General features: G+C 34.0%; 1 protein-coding gene across 2 annotated transcripts in view; it reads left to right on the forward strand.

Moving 5' to 3' along the window:
- The window catches only part of DYNC2H1 (dynein cytoplasmic 2 heavy chain 1), a 156,205-nt gene that overhangs the window by 1,171 nt on the left and 132,696 nt on the right, over positions 1 to 22,338 (forward strand). For both annotated transcript variants that reach the window (XM_050333050.1, XM_050333051.1), the window contains exons 2-22: positions 1,693 to 1,863; positions 2,807 to 2,942; positions 3,260 to 3,378; positions 3,925 to 4,069; positions 4,780 to 5,012; positions 5,253 to 5,387; positions 5,491 to 5,604; positions 5,803 to 5,914; positions 6,066 to 6,190; positions 7,594 to 7,769; positions 9,192 to 9,387; positions 10,433 to 10,528; positions 12,302 to 12,454; positions 12,562 to 12,660; positions 14,753 to 14,892; positions 14,982 to 15,210; positions 15,652 to 15,779; positions 16,956 to 17,071; positions 18,321 to 18,448; positions 20,879 to 21,028; positions 21,793 to 21,998. In XM_050333050.1, coding sequence (XP_050189007.1) covers positions 1,693 to 1,863; positions 2,807 to 2,942; positions 3,260 to 3,378; positions 3,925 to 4,069; positions 4,780 to 5,012; positions 5,253 to 5,387; positions 5,491 to 5,604; positions 5,803 to 5,914; positions 6,066 to 6,190; positions 7,594 to 7,769; positions 9,192 to 9,387; positions 10,433 to 10,528; positions 12,302 to 12,454; positions 12,562 to 12,660; positions 14,753 to 14,892; positions 14,982 to 15,210; positions 15,652 to 15,779; positions 16,956 to 17,071; positions 18,321 to 18,448; positions 20,879 to 21,028; positions 21,793 to 21,998 — 3,107 coding nt within the window. The remainder of the gene's footprint in view (positions 1 to 1,692; positions 1,864 to 2,806; positions 2,943 to 3,259; positions 3,379 to 3,924; positions 4,070 to 4,779; positions 5,013 to 5,252; positions 5,388 to 5,490; positions 5,605 to 5,802; positions 5,915 to 6,065; positions 6,191 to 7,593; positions 7,770 to 9,191; positions 9,388 to 10,432; positions 10,529 to 12,301; positions 12,455 to 12,561; positions 12,661 to 14,752; positions 14,893 to 14,981; positions 15,211 to 15,651; positions 15,780 to 16,955; positions 17,072 to 18,320; positions 18,449 to 20,878; positions 21,029 to 21,792; positions 21,999 to 22,338) is intronic.

Below are 22,338 nucleotides of genomic sequence, written 5' to 3' on the forward strand. Positions count from 1 at the left end.
TCTTCCTGGTCACGGGTGCACATAAGGATTGCATGGCCAATGTCCCTGCAGGGAATGTGACCCAATATATGGGCATGTTGACTGATATTTGAGAAGTCCCAAGGTAGGTGTTTGTCTAAAGCATGCATTTTTCAAACTGATGTGTCCATCTGTGAGCAAATCTTAGGTTCATTGTGTGAAATGTCCTGCCTTGAGTGTTTCTGTTCAGCAAGTGACTCAAACAAGTGATACCATGGGGTGTGATGTGCACTCAATGTCACTATATAATCAGGCCATGGTGTAGTGCCTGCTGCACAGAGTGTACTGGCAAAGTGTGGGTCTTGACATGTGTCCTGTTGTTCTCCTGTGAGAGGAGGGACGTGGTGTCCCTTATGTCAGTGACAGATCTTTTCTGCAGATGAGTGTAATGTGTCCTTAACGTGGGAATTGTGGACCAGTAACTTACATGCCTCTTTGGTTAAGACTAGTGCATTCTGTATTCAGGCAAGTGAACATTTATGTGTACCAATTTTGGGAGCTTGCTGCTGAGGCACTGTCTAAAATACAAAGCAGCTTTCAACAGCTGTGGGAGGTCAGATACATATCAGTGCTACGCTGTATACCTGTTATCTCAGTGAAGATGTCTGTAGGTGTTGGGCTAAAGAGCTGATAAGAAAGTCAAAACTAATACTGTTCAGTAAAACTGAAAGCTGTTCTTCCTATCCCTCCATTTCTTTTAACAGAAAAAAGTGCACAGATGTTTATAATTGTGCAGAATTTGGGATTTCAGCTTGTATATCTTTGTATATCTTCTTGCTATTGATTTATCAAATATTTACTAATATTTTCCTCTTTTATGAATTCTCCTCAGCCACAAATAGTTTCAGTAGTTGATTATGGCAGGTTTTGGAACTTTAACCATAAATTGGGCTGTGAAGGGAACATGAGTCATGACTGATGACTGATGAAGGAGCATGCCTTTCTCTATCCTGGAGAAATCTATGAATTGCAATAGAGTTTCATATTTACAAACTCAGGAGAACAATACAGATAGTTAGAATATTTAAAAAAATATTCCCAAAGGTATGTCGCATAAAAATGCAATTTAAAAATATATATATTTTTCTCTAGGCACAAGACAGAGTTTCTGTTTTGTCTACAGAAAGTGGGGAGTTTTCAAAATAGAGTAAGAAAATATGGTATTTACAGACATTATATGCTATGGAGCCCCTGGTGGTCTAGTGGTAAAGGCACCGCGCTATCACCGCTGAGACCCGGGTTCGATTCCCGGTCAGGGCCACTCCCGGGCAGGTGGGGCTCGTTAGCCCTTAAAGGCAACCCATCTACGTCCTAAGGACCTCACTGCCACCGTCCAAGCTCGCTTGGCCCCGGCAGATGAACCTTAGGATTAAAGGGTGGGCTCAGTTCCGCGCACACTGTGTCTCACCTAAAAAATCCAATGCGCAGGCTGGAAGGTGTAAAGACCTTCCCCGGATCTTCGCTCGCGAAGACTGGCCATTATATGCTAAAAGAGGCTTTATGTGTTTGATGCTGGAAGTCAGGTTCCTATGGGTTCAGAAATGAGTATAATAAAATTTTTCATTTTCTGTGCAACTCAGACACTAGCAGAATATTATCAGGTGGAGTTATAATGTTATAATATGCAGTCACTGACAGTTTTCTAAATAAATCCTGTCTTCTTGATTATTACAGATTGAGGCTACTGATTCAGAGAATAATGTGTTGGTGTTCTTTAAGCTGAGACCCGATGTAATTACAGAAGATAATCTTCATAGTAATGTTCTTGTGTCATCTATGCTAAATTCACCAATTAACACCCTTTATCAAGCTGTACGTCAAGTTTTTGCACCACTGTTACTGAAGGTGAGAAATATACCAGTTTAAATGTTCTGTGGATTTATACTGAGACAGTGAAATTCCATAGGATGTTTACTGATTTTGAAGTAAATATTTTATGTTTTAAAACCAAAATATTTTAAGAGATTAAGCAAAGGTGAAAGTTAAAGAAAGTACTTTACCTCCTATCAGTAAGAATAAGAGGAGGATTCTGGTCATACATATATCTGACTGGAAGTGTGGAATACACTATGCAGTGGTGGTTAATGAAGAAAATAGCTCTTTACCTCCTTTCCAACAGTAATGCCAGCCTTACGTCCTTTTCTTGTTTTAGATACTCTTGGAGTTTGTATGAAATGCATAGATCTGTGTCATGCATACTATGATTCTTTAATAAGTGGCAGATAGGTACACTAGACTTTAGATTAATTTTTACACCTGTATTTTTCATAGGGTTTTTTTTTTTTTTAATTTTCAGAGGCTTTTTCTTCTGTTCTATTGAAAAATATTTGCAGATTTTTGTCAAAAACCATGGCCATGACTGTATTTCATAAGCTGAATAAGCGGAGTTTCAGCACTTAAATATCTTTAATTTATTGTACGTGATAATGTTAATAAAATAATGTTAGAAAAACACAGTTACTTTCCATATTTGATTCTAGCAGTTTCCAGATTATGCTATAGTAGTCCAAATTTATTTAATTTTAGAGAATTATCTATCAAATGATTTCAAACACATTTTCAGAGTGCCTTTAGAAAGCCAACAACTGACTTGATTTTGTGGTGAGAATGGTTTTTTAATAGTATTATTCTGAATTGTTAAATGAAGATAATTAAAAAAAACTATTACATTTTCCCACCTTGTGGTCGGTTACTTAATCTGATTTTTTTTGTTGATTTTAAGGTTAACGGGAGGAAAATAGTAATTACTTTATCATGTGAGTCACAATTTTTGAAATCTTCATTACAGGATGAGAGATGGAGTAAAACATTTGATCCCAAACTCCAGAAACTTTTAAGTGAACTTGAAGCTGGCTTGAGTACTGCTCTCAGAAGATCAGATCCTAATTACACAGGAACAAAATTCAGTGAAGATGATGTGCGAGGTTTGTTTTACAGTAATATCCTTTATAATTAATTTTTAAATTAGGAATAAATAATTTACTCACAAGTTGAATTTTTAGACTTCCTAGTGACTGCATAATGTGAAGTATAGCAGGCTGTGGTTAGTAGGTGGAATTAGTGATGGTCATACCAAGAGACCAGGGTTGACCTTTATACTGTATCTAGTCAGAATCAGAAGTTGAAAAATATTTACATAACCACATAGTAAAAGCCTGCTATAGAAAGTATGTTCTGACTGAAAATATTTTATAACAATCAATTTATTTAATATGTAAATATTTTCTGTTGTTATTTGCAGCTATACTTACACCAACAGATGAATTTCAGTTCTGGATAGAATGTGCTCGTCATGGAAGTAAATGGTGTAGTAAAGAGAGAGCTTCATATTTTAAAGACCTATTTGAGGACATTGCAAAAGTATGTTTTATTTTGTGATATATTTCTAGACTTAGTAAAAAACATTATTTCTGTGAAGTATATGTCAGTATATGTACATTCTTTTCAAATATATAAGTATATAACCATTTAGTTATTTTTTCTTAGGCAAAACTTTACTTTAAATGAAATTCATGTAGTTTCTAGTGACAATGGTGCGTGGGAATGCCAACATTTAATTGGGAACAGATTTGACCATTGAGTACTAAGAGCTGCTGTAGAAATACAACAATATTCTACAGTTTTTGAACTAGAGATTGACTCATAAGGTTATAAAAAGGACAATAATAGTGCTATCATGCAAAAATTTTAGCACCCATCAGGCGCGTTCTTCAACAGTGCTTCAGATATCAATGAGTTCTTCACATGAATAAACTTACACAAATGCTTGTTTTTTGAGAGGATTATGACATATTCTCTTATGCAGTAAACTCCAGGAAACTATACCACTTGCCAGCTTCAGAAACTTATAAATATTTCTACAATACTACTTGCAAAGTAAACATACTAAGGGCATTTTTCTTCTAGGATTATTACAACTTGGATGCTCTATCATTATTTGAAGCTGTGGATTTGGTGGAGACTACCAAGGATACTGTTGATAGTGTGTGGAGACAAACAGAACATGATCCTTATCCACAGTCACGCATGCATAATCTCTTGGATGTAATAGGTAAACCTTTATGCAGTCTTTGTTGAATGAACAGTTGAGAAAAAGTAGAATGATTCCTTGAGCAAAAACCTTCTTCCTTGTAAAGGCACCAGTAATAGCCCACAGCATTAAGGTGCTTACTTCCTGTAATTATGATCCATGAATATTATTTCTTTCTAGTATACAATAATTCAACCAGTTCTGGTACATGCCTTCAAACATGCTTGGGAAGATGATAGATAATAAGAAGATGGATACATTTCTACCGGTGAAGTAGATTTGTCATACTTCTGTTGGACTCCCTGTCTTTCTCTCAGAGGAGAAAATTTATTTATATAAACCCCCATTTAAAGGTTGATTTAGTCTCAATGACCGTCCCATGTTTGGGGACAGGTAATAGTGAGTTTGTCCCCTGCTACCAGATGTCTGTGTGCATGAGGGCAAGGATTGCAGGGGGAAGTCAGATACTGCCATTACTGCTGATAAGGACAGGTGCTTGTGTGTGGGGTTCAGAATCCAAATCCATCGGCTTCTGATATTGGAGCAACCTCTGTTTAACTCAGAGATATTCAAGAGATCTACTGAAGCTAAAACAAAATAATCAGTTATTGGTGCACTTTGTGGTTTGAAATCAAGACATTACACTAGTTTTTAAAAAGTGTAATTGGAATGTGGTGTAGGAATTATTTTAAACATAACATCTTGCTTTTGTATACGTTTTTGTCTTCTAGGTGGCTCACTAGGTAGATACGTTCAGAGAAAATTAGCAGCTTTGAATTTCTGGGAGGATGCTTTTCACAGTGTTAAAGAAAATATAAAGGCTGGCATCTTGATTTGTGAGCAGTGGGTGTCAGCTTGTGAATACCTAACTGGACAACTGTGGCAATGTTATACTCTACATCCATGGAAAAATGAGAAATATTCCCCTGAATTGCTAACCAAACTTGGCAAACGTCTTGATGAGGTAGAGATTTCAGTTATAGACATCAGTTTCATTAGACACAGAATTAAACAGTATTGTTTCAAGTTAAAAAAGAGAGTTAAACACTTTTATAATCTTTGCAGAGTCAGATAGCATTCCATAATCTGTGTTTACCTGAGCCTTTCAAAAGTGTCTTGTAAAAAGGAGAGAGATAGGTACTTCTAAATGTGAGTTTTATGTAAAAATACCTTGGATATATCAAATACTTTTTTTCCCCTATAGGTGCTAACTGTTAGAACACTGCATGAAAAACTTACATTCTTTTTGCCAACTGGAGAACAAAATTCTTTACATCTTGCTCAAGCGTTTGAACCCTTTACTGGCCTAAATCCTGTACATTACAATCCTTACACAGAGGTATAATGCTTAATTTTTATTTTTTAATTTATTCACATTCTTTCTGTGTCTTTCTATGGTATATACGGGTAGACCTAAACTAACATGAACTCATTATCTCTAGCCATTATGGAAAGCAGCCGTTGCTCAGTATGAAAGAATTATTGCACCAGCAGAACAAAAAATAGCAAAGAAATTGAAGAAATTTATTTCAGAAATTCAGGACAGTCCTCAGCAGGTATGGGTATTTTTGTAATCTGAAAATTCTCCTGAAGATCAAGTTGTTGAATTCTTAAGTAGTGAGTTTAGAGCACAGAAATAAATGGTTAGAACTAGAGACAACACTACTTATAAACAGCAGTAATCAGAAGTGTCAGAACATGTTCATTTTTTTTTCAGTAGAAAGCGATAACTTCTTTAAAATTTCATATTTCAGCTTCTTCAAATATTTCAGAAACATAAGGAACTGATAAAGCATCCAAATATAAGCAAAGAATTGCTTTTTGAAAGGGAAACATTACTGGCAGGACTTCAAGGTTATATCAAAGGTATTTAATTGCCTTTTTTTTTTTTTTGCAAATACTAGAATCCTTTATTCTGTAATTATGTCAGTATAACTAGTATATTTTTATAACTACAATGATGATCTAAGGTTTTTCTGTTACATTTCTGGACTAATGTATCTTTTGCTTGTGTTAGACTATCAGACAGACTTTGAAACTCGATGCTGTGGTGTTCCTGGTGATGTTTCTGGACCACTGTCAGGCAAGAACCTTTCTGAAGTAGTCAATAATATTGTATGGGTACGGCAGCTGGAACTGAAGGTAACAGATTCCACTACTCTTTAGAGACAATATTATCATAGAATGTAAGACATGGTGTTTGACATTTTTGTGGGGATTTCCACACATAAAAACTGTGAGCTTCCCAAGAGTTGCATAATCAAGATTCCTTATCAGTGGTGCTGCTTACTAAGTTGAATTTTATTAACAGACCCAGAAGACAGTCTTTTTATAATAAACTGAGCTCCCTACTTTTATGACTTAATTTTTTTTTTAAAAACAAAAAAATCCCGAAACACCCCCAAAACAAAACAAAAACTCAGAGAGGAGGAGTTTTTGTTAAATTTTACGCTCCAGTTTGCATTTTTAAATTGTATTTAGGATTCATAGATAGCCAGATTCTGACATCATAACTCTCACTTGTTGTTACCAACCTGTGTAGTGTCCTCTTGAGATCGAAGGGATTTCTTGGTAGTACATTTTGAGTTTGTGCCTGCCAGGGAATTTACTACATGGACAGTAAAAGTTTTACTTTACAGTAAAATTAAATGTGTTCTCTTACAACAAATTGTGTTTAAAACATATTTGATCAATTTATGTTGGTTTTGTTAGTTTGTATTTACACTTTAGTTGGAATATTTATATATATTTATATTTATATAAACTTTGAATATTTTTTGGAAAGCATTGACCAGTGAAAAGCAAAATGCTTTTTGTGAATGGAAGTACCATCTACAATAACTATAGATTTTAATGAGAGCAGAACTTACTTATTCCAAAATAAAAAATTGGGCTAATAGTACTGGATTAATAGTTATCATTCACCTGTGATTTGCAGAAATCTTCAGGGCACATGTCAGCTGAACATGACAAGGGGTGGAGGTATTAAAGGTGTTACTACTTTATTATGTCTCTTATAGAGAGAACATCAGCAGCTCAGGTTTGTTTCTTCTGCTTAGTCTACCAAAGACTTAGTTCAGCTGACCTGTATCACTTTTATGTCTGCTTTAGGTTGTGCTAAATTTTTAAGTTGCTCTCAAATCTCCACTGATTATATTGACTAGGGTTTTGATTAATTTGTCCACACATAGATGTGAAATTCCATTTCAAATACCTTTGAGTACTGTCATGGACCTTATAGATACAACGGAAGACTCATGGGAGATCTGTACCTTTACGGAATATTAACTGAAGACCAGGTGGGATACTCTGGAGTATCTTAATAGTGGTGGACACCTGTGGCGGACAACTTATTCAGACTCAATTTACTGTAATGAGAATTCGAACATCTGGGACACAATTTGGGATTCACTTCTTTTTTTCAATTTTAATCAGTTTTTTAATCATACTTGGATGTCTTGTAATGCTGATTTTATTGTGGTGGTTTTTCTTTTCTGATCAAATAGTGGGAAGTTAAGCTTCTTTTCTTTATGATTGTGTTTAAGGTGGATGATGCTATCAAGCTGGCAGAGGCTCTTCTGTCTGACTTACCTGGATTTCAAACTTTTCATCGAAGTGCAGATTCTTTTCTGGAACAGTTAAAAGTATATGAACAAGAACAATTTGATGACTGGTCTAGGAATATCCAGTCAGAATTATCAAATCCCAAGTCAGGACTTTGGTAAATACATTCTTGTTTAAATAATGTTTATTAAATAAATCATGTTTATTAAATATGAAATCTGTAGTGTGGTGTAATTCATTAGAACTTGACAAAGGAGATTAAAAAAAGGTACAGAATTGAGAATGAATGGAGAAACAAGAGAGAAGAATTTATGACAATTTCATCATCCTGACAGTCTTGGTTGGTAAGGTGATGTAAAAAGGACAATATTAATAACAAATCCTGCAGTTTCTATTAGCACCTGGAATGAAAGACGTTTGGTTTGCTTGTTGTTATTACTTGTTATCCATTGTAATCCATATAGTGATTGTGTATAGAAACCAGATGAGACTAGAGAATAACTGTGATATACAGATGACACATGTAGAGTAACAAATTAATTGTTATTCACAAGAAATTCTGTAGTCTAAATAAGGCAGATGAAAGAAGGCTAAGCAAATCTATTTAAACTTCCTGAGTTGTGTTCCCCAAAATAATGACATTTCTTTATGAGATATTAAAATATATTTTAACAATTTTTGTTTTAGTTCATTGGCCACATGGCCTCTGTGTGAATCTCTGAGTGTTGCAAACTTCCTTTGGAAAGACTTTGTCCACAGTTTCAGAGCATAAGTATACTTATGTGAAAACTTTTATTTTATGAAAAATGCTCAAATACATCAAATAACCAGATTCAGCACTCCAATATAATCATATATGAACTCCAATATAATGCAGCCATAGAATTTTATTAGTACCATAAAATTTTGTTACCATGAGATTTTAAAAGATGTTGTGAGATTAACTAAAAGGACAAGAAAAGAGGTAGCTCCACTGCAAAGGGGAATACAATGGATATGGAAACTAGAAAAAAGATGAGGAAAAAAAACAAAAAAATGAGTAACGCTGAAGTTTTTATGAAAGAAACCTTGAAAGATGGTGGTAGAAGCATTACTAAAGTGGAAAAAAAAATTAAGTAAAGTCTGGAGATAGGATGATGTTCTTATTAGCATTTGTTTGCATATACCAAAGTGCTCTACTGATCCAAGTCCTGGTTCTTGGACTGATTCCCTCAGATTACTTTTCTCCCTTTGCAGCGCTAAAGACTGGGGCCTGTAAAGTGCCTGCTTGAGAAATTATGATGGAAACAGTGTATTTGAGAAATACTGTCTAGCTGTGAGTTACATGATAACTGTTGTCAAAGATAGAAACACTTTGTAAGCAAAACCAATAGGCATGGTTAATTTCGTATTGTCTTCATTGGCTTTGAATTAAAAGAAAGGTTACTGGTAAACTTTCTGAGTAAAGTAAAATGTTGATAAGTTAGAAAAACATAAAAGAATGACATCAAGCTTTTTAGAATAGTTTATTATGGTAAAATGCATCTAAGAATGGATAAATATCAAATTACATTCTGTAATCTTTTTTATTTTGGTTAAGTATCCAAGCTAATAGCCCTGTGATGGAGTTGGATCACATTTCTGGAACACTGAACATACTTTATTCAGATCGTTTGGTGACTCTCCTAAGAGAAGTACGTCAGCTATCAGCACTTGGATTTGCTATACCAGCTAAAATACAGCATCTTGCAAACACTGCACAAAAGTTCTGCAAGCAGGCAATCATCCTTAAACAGGTATAAGATTAAATTAATGATAACTTCCTGTTCTGACTTCCCAGCTTTAGTTAGTAGAATTTTCTAGACTGCTGTCTTTTCTGTCTTTGTGATTTCTTGAACAAATTAGCTAAGTCCATAAAAGAAAACAAAAATAAAAAAATGTTTTACGATTTCAGAATGTATCTTCTTTTGAAATATAGTATTAAAGCTTTATTAAGTTACTGCATGAATATACAAAAATTAGACAAGTAATTAATTGATCACCTGATTTTAGTCTCAGTTTTTGATTATTGTGACTGAAGGAAAATGCCATAAAATGAAACAACTTATCCTCACCATTGCTAGTTTTTAACTGAAAATATATTAGTAAGTATTTTAATGGAAATACATGTGGGGTTTTTGGGAGGAGTGGTGTATTTTTCTGATCGCATTCAATGCTGCAAAAATTTTTATTCACATGAAGTATCTCACATAGCTGAGATACCCAGACAGCTAAGGCAGAGATGACATAAGACCTACCAGATACCCACACATTTGAATCACTGACAGGTGTCCAAGTGGAAACCTTAGTTTTGTCAAAAGGCACTACATGTCTATTTGTGGACACCTAAAGCAAGCTGTAGGGTATACCTCTTACTCCAGCCGTCCATCTGGAAGTAAACAGACATTTTTAGGTCTTGTGTCATATCCTGGCAGATGTGATGGATACTTGAAGGTCTCTGAAATGGCACTGTTTGCCATTTCAAATGCCAACATTTGCATAAAATTATGGAACTAATCCACTTTTAACAAATCAGAGACTGAACTTCTTTCACTTAGACTGAAGCATAATCACCTCAGATGTGTAAGAAACAGCCTTTTTTCAATTAGAATTCATTACTAGAAGAAGATGGGACCACATTAGCATTATATATATATATTTGTAAATATTTTACTAGTGTAGTTAGTTCTCATTTCTTAATGGGATTGACTGGGCAATATTTTCAGGAATGTTCTGGGTTACAATTATTTGCATATAAATATTTTACCTGTTCTTGTAAATTTAATCTCTCCATTTTTACAGGTGGCACATTTTTATAATTCTATTGATCAACAAATGATTAAGAGTCAGAAGCCAATGATGTTACAGTCGGCTCTAGCATTTGAACAGATAATTAAGGTGAAATAATTCTCCTCCCTTTGTATTTTTAATTTCAATTGTATCTGTTGATATTATGTGCTGTTTTTTTCTGAGTTTATTGCTGGACTTTTTAACAGCAGCCTTCCCATCCAAGCAACACCACCTGTTTAATTAGTGTTTATTGAAATCAGTGGGCCTTTTTTTAATATATATTGTCATTTAAACAACTGCTTACTCCCTTTCAACTTGAATATTATTAGTGTAATATGCTCTCTCAGGAATTATTTTTAGTGTTTCAATTGCACCTGAACTATAGTATAGTCAATTCCTTAATAGTTGGTAACATAACTCCAGTTTTAGCTGTTCTAAATAATACTATTTTGGTTTGTTTGAGTAAGATTGGCATATGCTTTATTCTGGAGATAAACTAGTATTAGGAATTGTTTCGCTGTTTTGTCTGTTATTAAATCTCTCTGGATTTTGTAATTCTCTTGAATATCTCTAATTTGTGTTATGAGCAGGTTAGAAGCAGCCAGCTAGTTTCTGTTTTAGGCTAAGAACAAAGAATCTGTGGATCTATCTGATTATTGACTTATACATGCAGTTTGTTATAGTGAGTTAGTATTCAGAAATAATATAGTTGCTCTGAGAATAGTGTTTCATTTTTTTTTTTTTTAATTACTAGGAAGTTCACTATCCTTAGGTTCTTCTAAGGAATTTGGGTCAATTTGGAGGACTTAATTTATTTTAATTTTTCTACTTTGAAGGGACAATATAAACACTACTGCAACCCACATTTTTTTAACAGCATATCTCTATTTTATGCCTGGAGAAGCATGTCTATAGTGATTTTCAGTTTACTGGTTTTGATCATTTTCAAGCACTCCAGCCAGTTCTAATGCTCTTATAACGTGAGAATGGCTCATGAATTATAACATGCACATAAACTCTGTATTGGAGAATGGTGCCACCAGAGCAAGCATTACAGGAACAAGTGGAAACTCACTCCTGAGAAACATTTTGCAAGACAGTTTATAAGAGTGGGGCTGGGAGTAGAAGGGATGCTCGGGGTTGGGATTAGTTCATAAAAATGGTGGAGACTGCAAACCAAACTGTAGGTTCAAAAGTGTCCTGGTAAAAGTTCCCAAACTATCTCTTAAGTTTTGCTTGAACTGATATAGATTATGCCACTGATTCTTTTAGTGTGCAAACCCTAAGATAGCGATGGTGCACAGGTGTTCAAAACCACAACATAATCTCCTATTTAATGTGATTTCTGCCCTGCATATTTTAAGAATAGATCTAACTCTGGAACTTCAGATGTGAAGTTCTGTCTTCTGATTTTCTACTGTAAACTTGGCAAAATGCATAAAATCACCAGAATTTGATAAAAAGCCCAGAGAAATGAAACTCTCCAAATATTTAATGATTATTTAATGAGCAGGAGAAATTGATTAGCAGTTGTTAGTGTCATATTTTTGGTTTTGTTCTGTGCAGAACAAAAAGAAAGAGAGAAGTTTAAGGTTTCCTCTCATCTTGAGCTGTCTGCTTATGTTTGTGGGGCAGAAGTCTTAACATAAGTTAATTTATTTCGAACTCTGTTAAGAGTCTATCATTAATCCTTCCCCAGTTCATTGATATAGCTATAATGCTATGCCTACATGTCTGTGATTTGCCAGATTATTTTGTCTCTAATGCAGTTAGGGAAAGGAAGGTCCTCCATTTTTTACTTTCTTGTTTTATTACTTCCTGTATGCTAGATGGTAGATTATATTTGACAATAAATCTTACAAAGTTTGTATGTTGTTAAAGCATTCAAAATCTGGTCCTGGAGGAAAAGCTCAAATAACATGGGATAATCCCAGAGAACTGGAAGCTTATATCCAAAAACTCCAAGCTGCTGCTGAACGGCTTTTCACTGAAAATAGAATACTAAGGAAGTGGCACACAAACTTCATTGAAAAGGTACATTTTCCATATGAAATTGAAATTGTGTCTCATAGCTTACCTTACCCTTTCTTTCATTTACATGGTGATGAGTATGTTTATTATTTCTTAAAATTTTTTAACAGGTTATATCGCTTATGAATATTGATCTACTTCGGCAGCAACAGCGTTGGAAAGATGGACTCCAGGAGCTCAGAACTGGTTTTGCCAGCCTCGAGTCACAGGCAGGGGTTCATTACCATACTGCAAACTGTGAACATTTGACTTTTCAACAGTAATCAAAATTTAAGACTCAAACGTGGCATGATTGAATTAACTTTGATTAAGGAGTTACTAGCTCGCTCAGGAAAACCGACTGTGTACTAGTTAATGCCAGGTGTGAGGTAAAATCTCAGATGAGGAGGAGAAAGATAATCTTTTTGATCTCACACTAGTCATGGGAGAACTTTTGGTCAATGACATGTTAGATGAAGAAATGGGAAAACCTTAGATAATGTAGATCAATTGTATCCGAGGCATTAATGCAAGGTAAAACAAAGAAATTGGTACAGATGTGAGTGATCCCCAAATATAATAGAACAAATGTATAAAATTTAGAATTAAAATGCATTTCTGCCTGAAATAATGAAAAAGGTACGCTTATATTTGTTTCCTTATCAACTATCAACTTTTAGAGTAGAATCATAGAATCATTTGGGTCGCAAAAGACTAAGATCATTGAGTAAGATGATAAAGATTTTGTTTAAGAATGTCATATTATTAAAGTAAGTAGGTGATATTATATAACCTAATCTATTTTGAGGTATCAGTCCAGTTAGTTTAATTTTTCCTATAACCTTCAACAATCAAAGAACTATATTCTTAGATGGATGTGTTGTTCTTAGCCTTTCTGATGCAAACCCAGATTACTTTAGTTGGTGTTTGCCAGTCAAATAAATGCAGTATCTCTACAGTATTTTACTTATAATTTTGTTTTCATTTTTTCAAGATAATGAGAAAAATAAATAAATACATTGATTCAGCTTTTAGCTTGTAATTTCTTTTGAAGTTTAATTTGCAGATTTTTATCCTAAAGTCAGTATATATTATGAAAGTAATCTGCATTTGCCTTAGGATCTATTTGAAAATTGTTTTGGTATTACAGAATATTTTTAGATGGAAAATTAACAAAACTGTATAAGTCACTTTTTAAAAATTTTTGACTAGAAGTTATAAAACCTAGCCAAATGTATCTTTTTCACCATCCAAAAATTACAAGATGGTATAGTCTTAGTCCTATTGTCATCAAGATTTTACATATTTCTTAAACCCTATTTATAATTGTCTTAAGGCTTAATCTAGACAATTTCAGATTTTCTTAATCTCTGGAATCTTTCTGTTGTAAGAGTTCCTTGGGCAGCCTTGAACTGTAGGGCAGGCCTTTACTGTATAGCTTTCTGCAGCAGCCCTTGACTGCCTCGAAAGCCCTGTCTACATCTCTATTCAGTTAAACAAGAGAACCTGTTAAGCTGGAAGAAGCTTCTAATTTTTTCTGTAGCTTGTATTCTCCTTTTGAAAATCCTTGGACGACTTGTAAGAGACCATTTACAGACTTGATAGATAGAGCTATATACTTTCTTACAGTGCAGTGTAGCAGATTCCAATGAAGATCTGAATTCTTTGACATAAAATCTTTGCTAACTTAGTAGTTAACACTGGTCTATGTAAACACACAAGAATTTTTTTAAATACTGTGTAAAAGGTAGCTTACATGTTATGAGAAAATAAAAGGTGTGATACAGGTTTAAATCTCTCATTCAGACAGCTCTTTATCTTATTTCTAGTTGAGTCCTGTGTATTTTAGAGTAACCTTGAAGAATCTTATAGTAAACCTCAGTGAAGTTCTTATGCTGAACTGCCATAGAGAATTTTGATTTGTTTGATTTTTTTTTGTTATTCCTATATTAATTTGAAATAAATGCAGTAACTCTAGATCTTCTTAATGTTCAAACTGGTCACATTACCGAAAAATGTTTTGAGTTAGAAAGGTCCCACAAGGACCACTGAGTCCAACCCTCTGCTCCTCACAGGACTACCTAAAACTAAACCATATGACTTAATTATGTTGTCCAGATGGTCCTTAAACTCTGACAGGCTTGGTGCCATGACCACTTGCCTGGGAAGTCTGTTTCAGTAGTGTGATGCTTCAGTAAACTTTACTGAGGTCCTAGTCTTCAGACATTGTACTGTTTCAGCTCATTGTGCAGTTTCAGCTTATAATTATGGTTGGAGAAATAAAATAAAATAAAATAAAAAGTAAACTTTGTTAAATTTTAGGGTTTCAAATCGAATGATATGAAAGCTTGGAGACAACACTGGAATCATCAACTTTACAAAGCTCTGGAGCATCAGTATCAAATGGGCTTAGAAGCAATCAATGAGAATTTACCAGAGATAAATATCGATCTAACATTCAAGTAAGATTTTTTTTTTGCCTTATAATAAAGTATTCAGGCTCAGGTTACATTAAAATATTAATTTTTCTATGATCTGTTTCACTTCTTAGACAAGGCCGGTTGCAATTCAGACCTCCTTTTGAAGAAGTACAAGCTAGATATTATAGAGAAATGAAGAGATTCATCTCTATTCCAAATCAGTTTAGGGGAGTAAGCGAAGCAGATGATGAGTCTATATTCACTGTTATGACTGAAAGAAATGCAAATGGATTTCTGACTGCTTTCAGTAAAGCAGAGGATTTGTTCAGAAGGCTGACAGACGTTTCTAATCAATTCGAGGTATTTTCAGTATTGGACTGACTCATACTTTTTTAATCTTAGATTTGTATTTGTTTATGCTTTGGACACCCTAGAAATAACTGAGCATTGACGTGTGCATTATTGTCCTTTTCTGCAAGACATATAAACAAAAGCTTAATAAGTCCATCCATGTTAGTCGGCCACTTAAGCATATACCTGAGTTGAAATATATGTACAGTTCCCATTGAAACCTCTGTATTATAGCTGTCTTTTCAGTCCTAATGTTTTGATTATCCTTAAATGTGTGAATATGTAAAACCATTTTGTACTTCCTGATTTTTGCATGAAGAGAATCTCTAGATAATTGAAGGAGCACAAAGGTTAAAGAGAATGTTGTTTGAAAACATTATTAAAGTATTTTAATATTATTTAGTCTGGAAAATATTTCTTTTCCATGAAATGAAAAATAATGTTGGAAAGGAATGGATCGTAATTGGCCAAGTAGATATGGAATCTTTGGTGAAGACGCATCTTTCTAGCAAGCAGGACTGGGAAAAGAACTTCAAGGCATTGAAAGTGAGAGGGAAGGAAGCAGAACGTCTTCCAAGGTATAGTGTAACTCTATTCTTTTGTTTGAACAATGTATTCTATCAGATACTTTAAAGGTAATAGTAGAGATTTTTTCTTTATGTGAAGATATAGATAGAACTTCTGCAGTTTTTAAAATATTGATGTACTTTTTGAATGTTTAGATTTTCATTTTTCCATTTTATTTTTAGACACTGTCTTTTATCTGTTCAGCCTTCTCTGAAAACTTTTAATTATTTTGTTTGATTATGATGGGAAACTCCATCAAAATTCAGGGCTGATTCTTAAATATTACAAAGGGTGATATTTTTAAAAATCTTTTAGCTTAAACCTGTACATGAGATATATATATGGCAGTTAGCACCAGGCACAGTAGATGTTTATACATGAAATAATTCCTTTATTGAAACATTTGATTACCTCTTATAATTTACAGTTTAAAACATACTAGTGTAGGCTTTTATTCTTACATATATTCCCATGGAATTACTGTTAGAGTTCTTAAGTGAAACTGGAAGAAATTGTTTTCAGAACAAGGAAAAAGAGGTGACATTTCATTCTGGAGAATGGACTGGTAGAACTTGTTGGCTAAGTGATATTCTGAGTAGTAATTCTGGTCAGTCTGGACAGGCTGATATGTCTTATAGCCAGAAGCAACATGTTGCTAAAAATGCTATGAAAATATTGGTGTGAGGGAGGATACTCTGGAAGGTATAAAATAAGGCAGACTTTTTCTTAATGTTCTTTAGGCATCTGCTTGTGGTCACTGTGAGATATTAAATATGGGGCCTTGAAATGACTCACTATGGCTTTTCTGTTCTTAGGACTACTGAAGGCAGGGCTAGTAAACTCTAATGAAAATTTGAGATTTAAAGATATAAATGTACAAATAATGAAAGTATTTTTCTTTTGAGCATGGTAATAGCCTTTTTGAATTTTTTTTGTACTGGTTATATAAAATCAAGCCATTTCTAACTATTTAGAGAAGCAGAGCATTGGACCTCAGTTCCCATAAAAATGGTGTAAATATTTCAATGCTGAGTAATTTTCCCAATAAGCTATGACTTTTAGTTGTAGAATTATGAGGCAAATTTTTATTAGGCAAAAAATGAGGGTAAGCTATAGATGTGCATAGGTCTTAGACACACTGACATTTAAGTATGCTACTGAATATTTGCTGTCTTTTTTTCTTGAAGCACCGTCAGGATAGATTGTATAACTGTCAATTGCAACCCTGTCAAAACTGTAATTGATGATTTCATCCAGAAGTTGTATGATGTTCTAGTCATTTCTTTGAGGAAATCTATTCAAGGTAAATAACTTCAATGGATAGTATTTTTGATTTTGTTTCAGTTGTACTTGGGGACATTTGTGTAAATGTAAATACTCCTTTAAAGAAATATTTACTCTCAGACATAGTGAGCTGCAGAAATCACAGTGCAGAAAAAGTAATCTGTTACTACTGTTTGCTCCTCAACATTACCTTTTCACTACAAGGCTAATCTAAGACCCTTTGATGCCCATATGTGTCTTTCCTGTTCACTTGCTTTGGCCACATCTCTTCCAGATGTAAGAGAATACATATGAACGTTATTTTGCTTGTTTATTTTATCTGAAGGAATATTTCTTTGTTATTTCAGAGTGAAAAATTTATTTGATGTTTGAGGGAAGAAAATTACTTAGGTGTTTGAGGAGGCATCATAAAATGTTGCAATTAAAAACATTAGATTTTTCTTTTACAAATTGAAATGCTTCATGAAGAGTCTTTAATAATCTAGACTTATTCCATAGAGTTACTTGTCACTTAGACTGTCAAAACACAGAGTATTAAAGAATGTAAAATATTTCCCTAATTTTGTATCGTCTGTCTATGTCTTGAAGAGTAGGACAAAATGCAATGTGTAGATGATGAGAAATAATAGTACTTTGTGCTCTAAAGCTAACAATCATCACAGGAAATACAGAACAGGGGTTGTGGAGAAAGTGAATGACTTCCATAGCCTGAAAGGTGAATTTTTCCTGGAAGATTCCCTGAAACTGTACAGTTCCTTTCTCAGTACCAAAAAAGATCTACCTTGGCAGAAAATTGAACATTATAGCTTAATCAGGCATTTGTTTGCGAGTCTTTTCACTATGTAAACCAAGGTGGCTTTAGTTATTTGCCTTCTTTAAAAGAACCTAACCAAAACCAAAAAACCCCAACAAACCCCCAAAGAACCCAAAAGCAATTTTAACATCTGTTTCTTTCTGTATACCCCAAAAAAGACCTATACAGCGTTTAAAAGTGTATAAACAAATACCTTATGTATTTATGTTTAATGTTCATAAGGGACTCTGATACTTATGGCCTAAATCATGCATTGGGTGCAGTGGTTTACATTTAAAAAGCTATGTGTACATACAAATGTGCAATTTTTGTTGAGGTAGTATGTAAGATTGGAGTCTGCAATTTTTGAAGCAAATACTTTGCATACTTATGACAATGTTGCATTTGTCTGACTTGGATATTTAAAACTACAAATATTTTCTCCATGGTAACTTTGTTTTCCATCATTATGTAGCTCACCTATGTGATGTTTCTTCATTTCTCACCGATGCCATGGAAACATTAGTGATTAGGCCCCAGACTGTAGAGGAAATAGCAGAAGACAATTTAAAATATTCAAGCCTACGTGAACAAAAAGAAGGGGTAAGATACTGGTTTATCATATCTAGAACAATAGCTATAAGAAATGTAATTACTTTGTAGTATCAAAACTTACATTTAATAATAACTAGTACAGACCATGCAGTGCCAGGCAGGGTCAAGGCAATAGTCCATGTAGCACAGTAATTTGTGTCCAGCAGTAGATTACTTACCTATGGAAAATATAAAATTGGGACAGAGTATTTGATATATTTCCTTCTAACCTGCAACCAGAAGCTTTTTGGGTTTTATGCTGTTCCTAAACATACAGTAACACTCAGTGATTTCTTTTTGACAGCCTCACCTCATCTTCTCTTGAGTGCAAATACATGTTTGGCATCCTAAATATACTCTAGTAAAATGTAGATCAATTACCCATTACATGAAGGACCCTTTCTTTTATATCTTTTTTCATCTGCCGTTTGTTAACTTCATACCATTTGTGTCTTATATTGGAAGAGATATTGACTTTTTCATGGTACACGATTGTATTGATTGTATTCTTCTTTTCGTGTCTGGTATCAGCCATCTCTCTTCTAGACTGAAGAGTGTTAGTTTACCTAAGCTTTTCTTATGCATAAACCCACACATAACTTTGATCATCCTTGTTGCCTTTTGGTAAGTCTTTTGTTTCTGTTTCACTTTTCTGTCAGAACAACAGAATTTTTTCAGTTTTTAAGATATGAATAAACCATGGATTTATATGATGAAATAGAAATATTACCTCTTTTATTATTTTTTTTGACCCCTGTGACTCCTAACATTTGATTTGCTTCCTACTGCTTAGATTAAGCTGCAATTTTTTTAAAACTAGCTGTCATAACCCCAAGATATCAAGCCTGAAGTTCAGTTGTTAGCTTAGAACTCAACTTGAACATGTAAAATTTATTTTTTCACGTTTATGTCACTTCATGGCTATCTTTTTGAGTTTTGTTTGTCACCGGTATCATGAGCCCCTATTTAAGTTCATTCTGCAGTACTTCACTGGTGAAGTATTTTTAACGCCTGGAATGGCAGGTTGGTCTCACATGTTGGTCTCCTTTTCCAACACCTTCCTTTTATAAAACACCTTGAGCAGTCCAACACAGGTACTTACAGAATTCTGCGGGTGACCTTTTTCTATTGCAGGAACTTGCTGTTTCCTCCTAATGCTCCTTCTCTGTCTTTTACCCAATTAATTATCTGTGCAAGGCCCTTTGTTCTTTTGTCAAGGTTATCAGTTTTCCTTAAATGCCTTAGGTGAGGGTTTGTGTTAAAAGCTTTTTGGAAATTCAGTTGGAATATATGATTTGATTTTCCTTCATCCATACCCTTACTGATGCCCTTAGAGAGCTCTGGTTCTACAAAATTGTGAAATTCTGCAAAACCCATAATAACTCTTCCCAACCGAACAATATTTACACTTTGAAGGATTCAGTTCTAAATGAGTGCATTTGAATTTAGATGTGTATGTGCAGGTGTCTGCAGTGTGTGTGCTGTTAATATACTCAGCTGAAGTCTTGTCCAGTTGCCCAAAAGTGCAGTTCTACCTTTCTGTAGTTGCAACTGGAGGCCATGCAAGTGCCCTAGAACATCTCAGATGGCCCGAAACATGTATTTGTGAGGAACTGAATCAAGTCCCAGTGATGAAGTCAGCTGCTGGGTATAATTATTTATTTAGATTTTGTAGGAACTCTGGGAGAGTTTTTGGATGTTGAAGAGAATTGCTTATTAACATTAGTGCCTCTTATCTCTTAATTTTTAAAGGAAAACATACATAACAGACATTTTGGTGAACGTGAATAACTGTATGTGTTTATCTCCGATGATTCTTCTGACTTAGTTTAAAAGAGTTGGTTTGGTTTCTCTTTCAAATTTTGTTGGCTCTTAATGTGTGGGAAAAAAAAAGATTAATTTTTTTTCTGCTTTATCAGGTTACAAAAAACAGTGCTCTTTTATATGAGTATAAGAGAAAAAAAAAGGAAGGAGGGAAGGAAGGAAGGAAGGAAGGAAGAAAAAGGGCAATATTATATGGCATGGAAAATCTCTGCCTAGCTGTGTGTCGTGGTTTGAGATAAAGACAGTTAAATAGGTAAAGCAAAAGTAGTGCAAAATCAAAGCAACACAAAGAGTTCATTCACCATGTCCCATAGCCAGGCAGGTGTTCAGCCATCTTCAGAACAGCAGAGCTGCAATGTAAAAGGAAACTTACGTGTTTCATAGTTGTCATTCACTTCTTTATATCTCATGTCAGGATCAAGATTTAGAATTTCTCTAAATAAATCAGATGCTATTTTTTCCAATGTTTTAATGTTATTCTATAAGCAGTATTAAAGCAACTGTATTATCCATGCATACATAGTTGGTGATTCATATGTATCTGCTCATAGTTTAGATAAACAGGATTTGCTGAATTTTTATATGCACATTTATTTTTAATCTTTCTGATTTTAGATTTTTGTCCTGTTTCAAGAGGCTGAAGATAAAAACAAACTTCTGCGAACTGTGGCTGGTGCAGGTTTGAACACTATCAGTAACCTAAGAGCTACATGGGATAAATTTGAATTAATGATGGAAAGCCACCAGCTTATGATTGCAGAACAGGTAACAATGAAAGATTAACGTTTTACCTGAAAATATTAAAATTATTTTGAATAAGTCTGGAAAAATACTTTTTTTCTTAGATTAAATCCATAAATATTCTCAATTCAGTGTTAAAACCAGTGTTACTGAATTGTAGTAGAGGTTTCAAAGGAAGAATAATTAAACTCTTAAGCAGCAACGATGTGAAACTTCTGTTGAATTGATGCTGAAATGAATGTTGCAATGTTGTATTTTTGTCTCAAAACAACATCCGTGTAACAGAAATGACTTAATAAATGCAAGGGTTAACTGAAGGCAACAGGATAACACTTAAAAGATAGCATTTTCGTTACTTTATCATGCTTTTAGTACTGAAACTGTTTTTTTTTCTTTTCACATAATTTTGTTAAATTATGCACAGTCCTGTAATTACAGTCCATAGGCAAATTGCTGAACTCATTTGAAGTTCTACTGAGGATATCCATATGCCATACAAATACAGCAATTTTTCTGTGCTCTATAAGATGCAAGCTAGACAGATAGCATAGATGAATAAATAGGTCTCAAATACCAGCATGATTAAAAAAATACTGCCCCTTTAAAAAAAATCCACAAAACCAGGAGAACAGAGTTGGACTATTTCTTGGGGTATCGTACAACAAGTTTCTTGAGTTTGATTTTTAATCACATTGTAGTAACCAAGTTTTGAAGTCGGTACTTTGGTTTTGATCATTGTTGTAGATACAAACCATTGAAGGAGTATAATTTTACCTCTTGCTTTACAGATTGAAATGATGAAAGGAAATGTGATTTCACGTATTAATATATATCTTCAAGACCTGGAAAAATTTAAAGCACGCTGGGATCAGCTAAAGCCAAGTGATGATGTCATTGAAACAGGGGATCAGGGTGTACTTGAGAAAAGTGCTCAGATCATAAAGGAAAAAAAAAAAGAATTTGATGAACTTGAAACTGTGAAAGAAAAACTCATGTATGTATGTTTGCTTCCCTGTATATCTTGTTCATTAATGTATGGATCTTTTGCAGCAATAGTAACTCAGAAGATGTTAACTAATTTTTCTCACAAGTGAATTCAATATTTAATACCTGATTTTCATTAGCTTTCCAGGGTCATTTTTGTTGATTTTACATAACATTAATTTCTCAAGCAAAATTTTTCTAGAGTTTTTTAAATGAAAAATTTGAGAAGTCTCTTAAGCTTTCACATGAGAAAGTTTGATGCTGACTTCTGAAATTCTCGCTAAGAGAAGGTTTGGAATATTGGTCCAAGAAGGACCTCAATGCTCTTGTAACTTCAGTGGGCAGGAACT

This window comes from Myiozetetes cayanensis, unplaced genomic scaffold (assembly GCF_022539395.1).
Source record: "Myiozetetes cayanensis isolate MyiCay16 unplaced genomic scaffold, myiCay2020 scf5-8, whole genome shotgun sequence".
Lineage (NCBI taxonomy): Eukaryota > Metazoa > Chordata > Aves > Passeriformes > Tyrannidae > Myiozetetes > Myiozetetes cayanensis.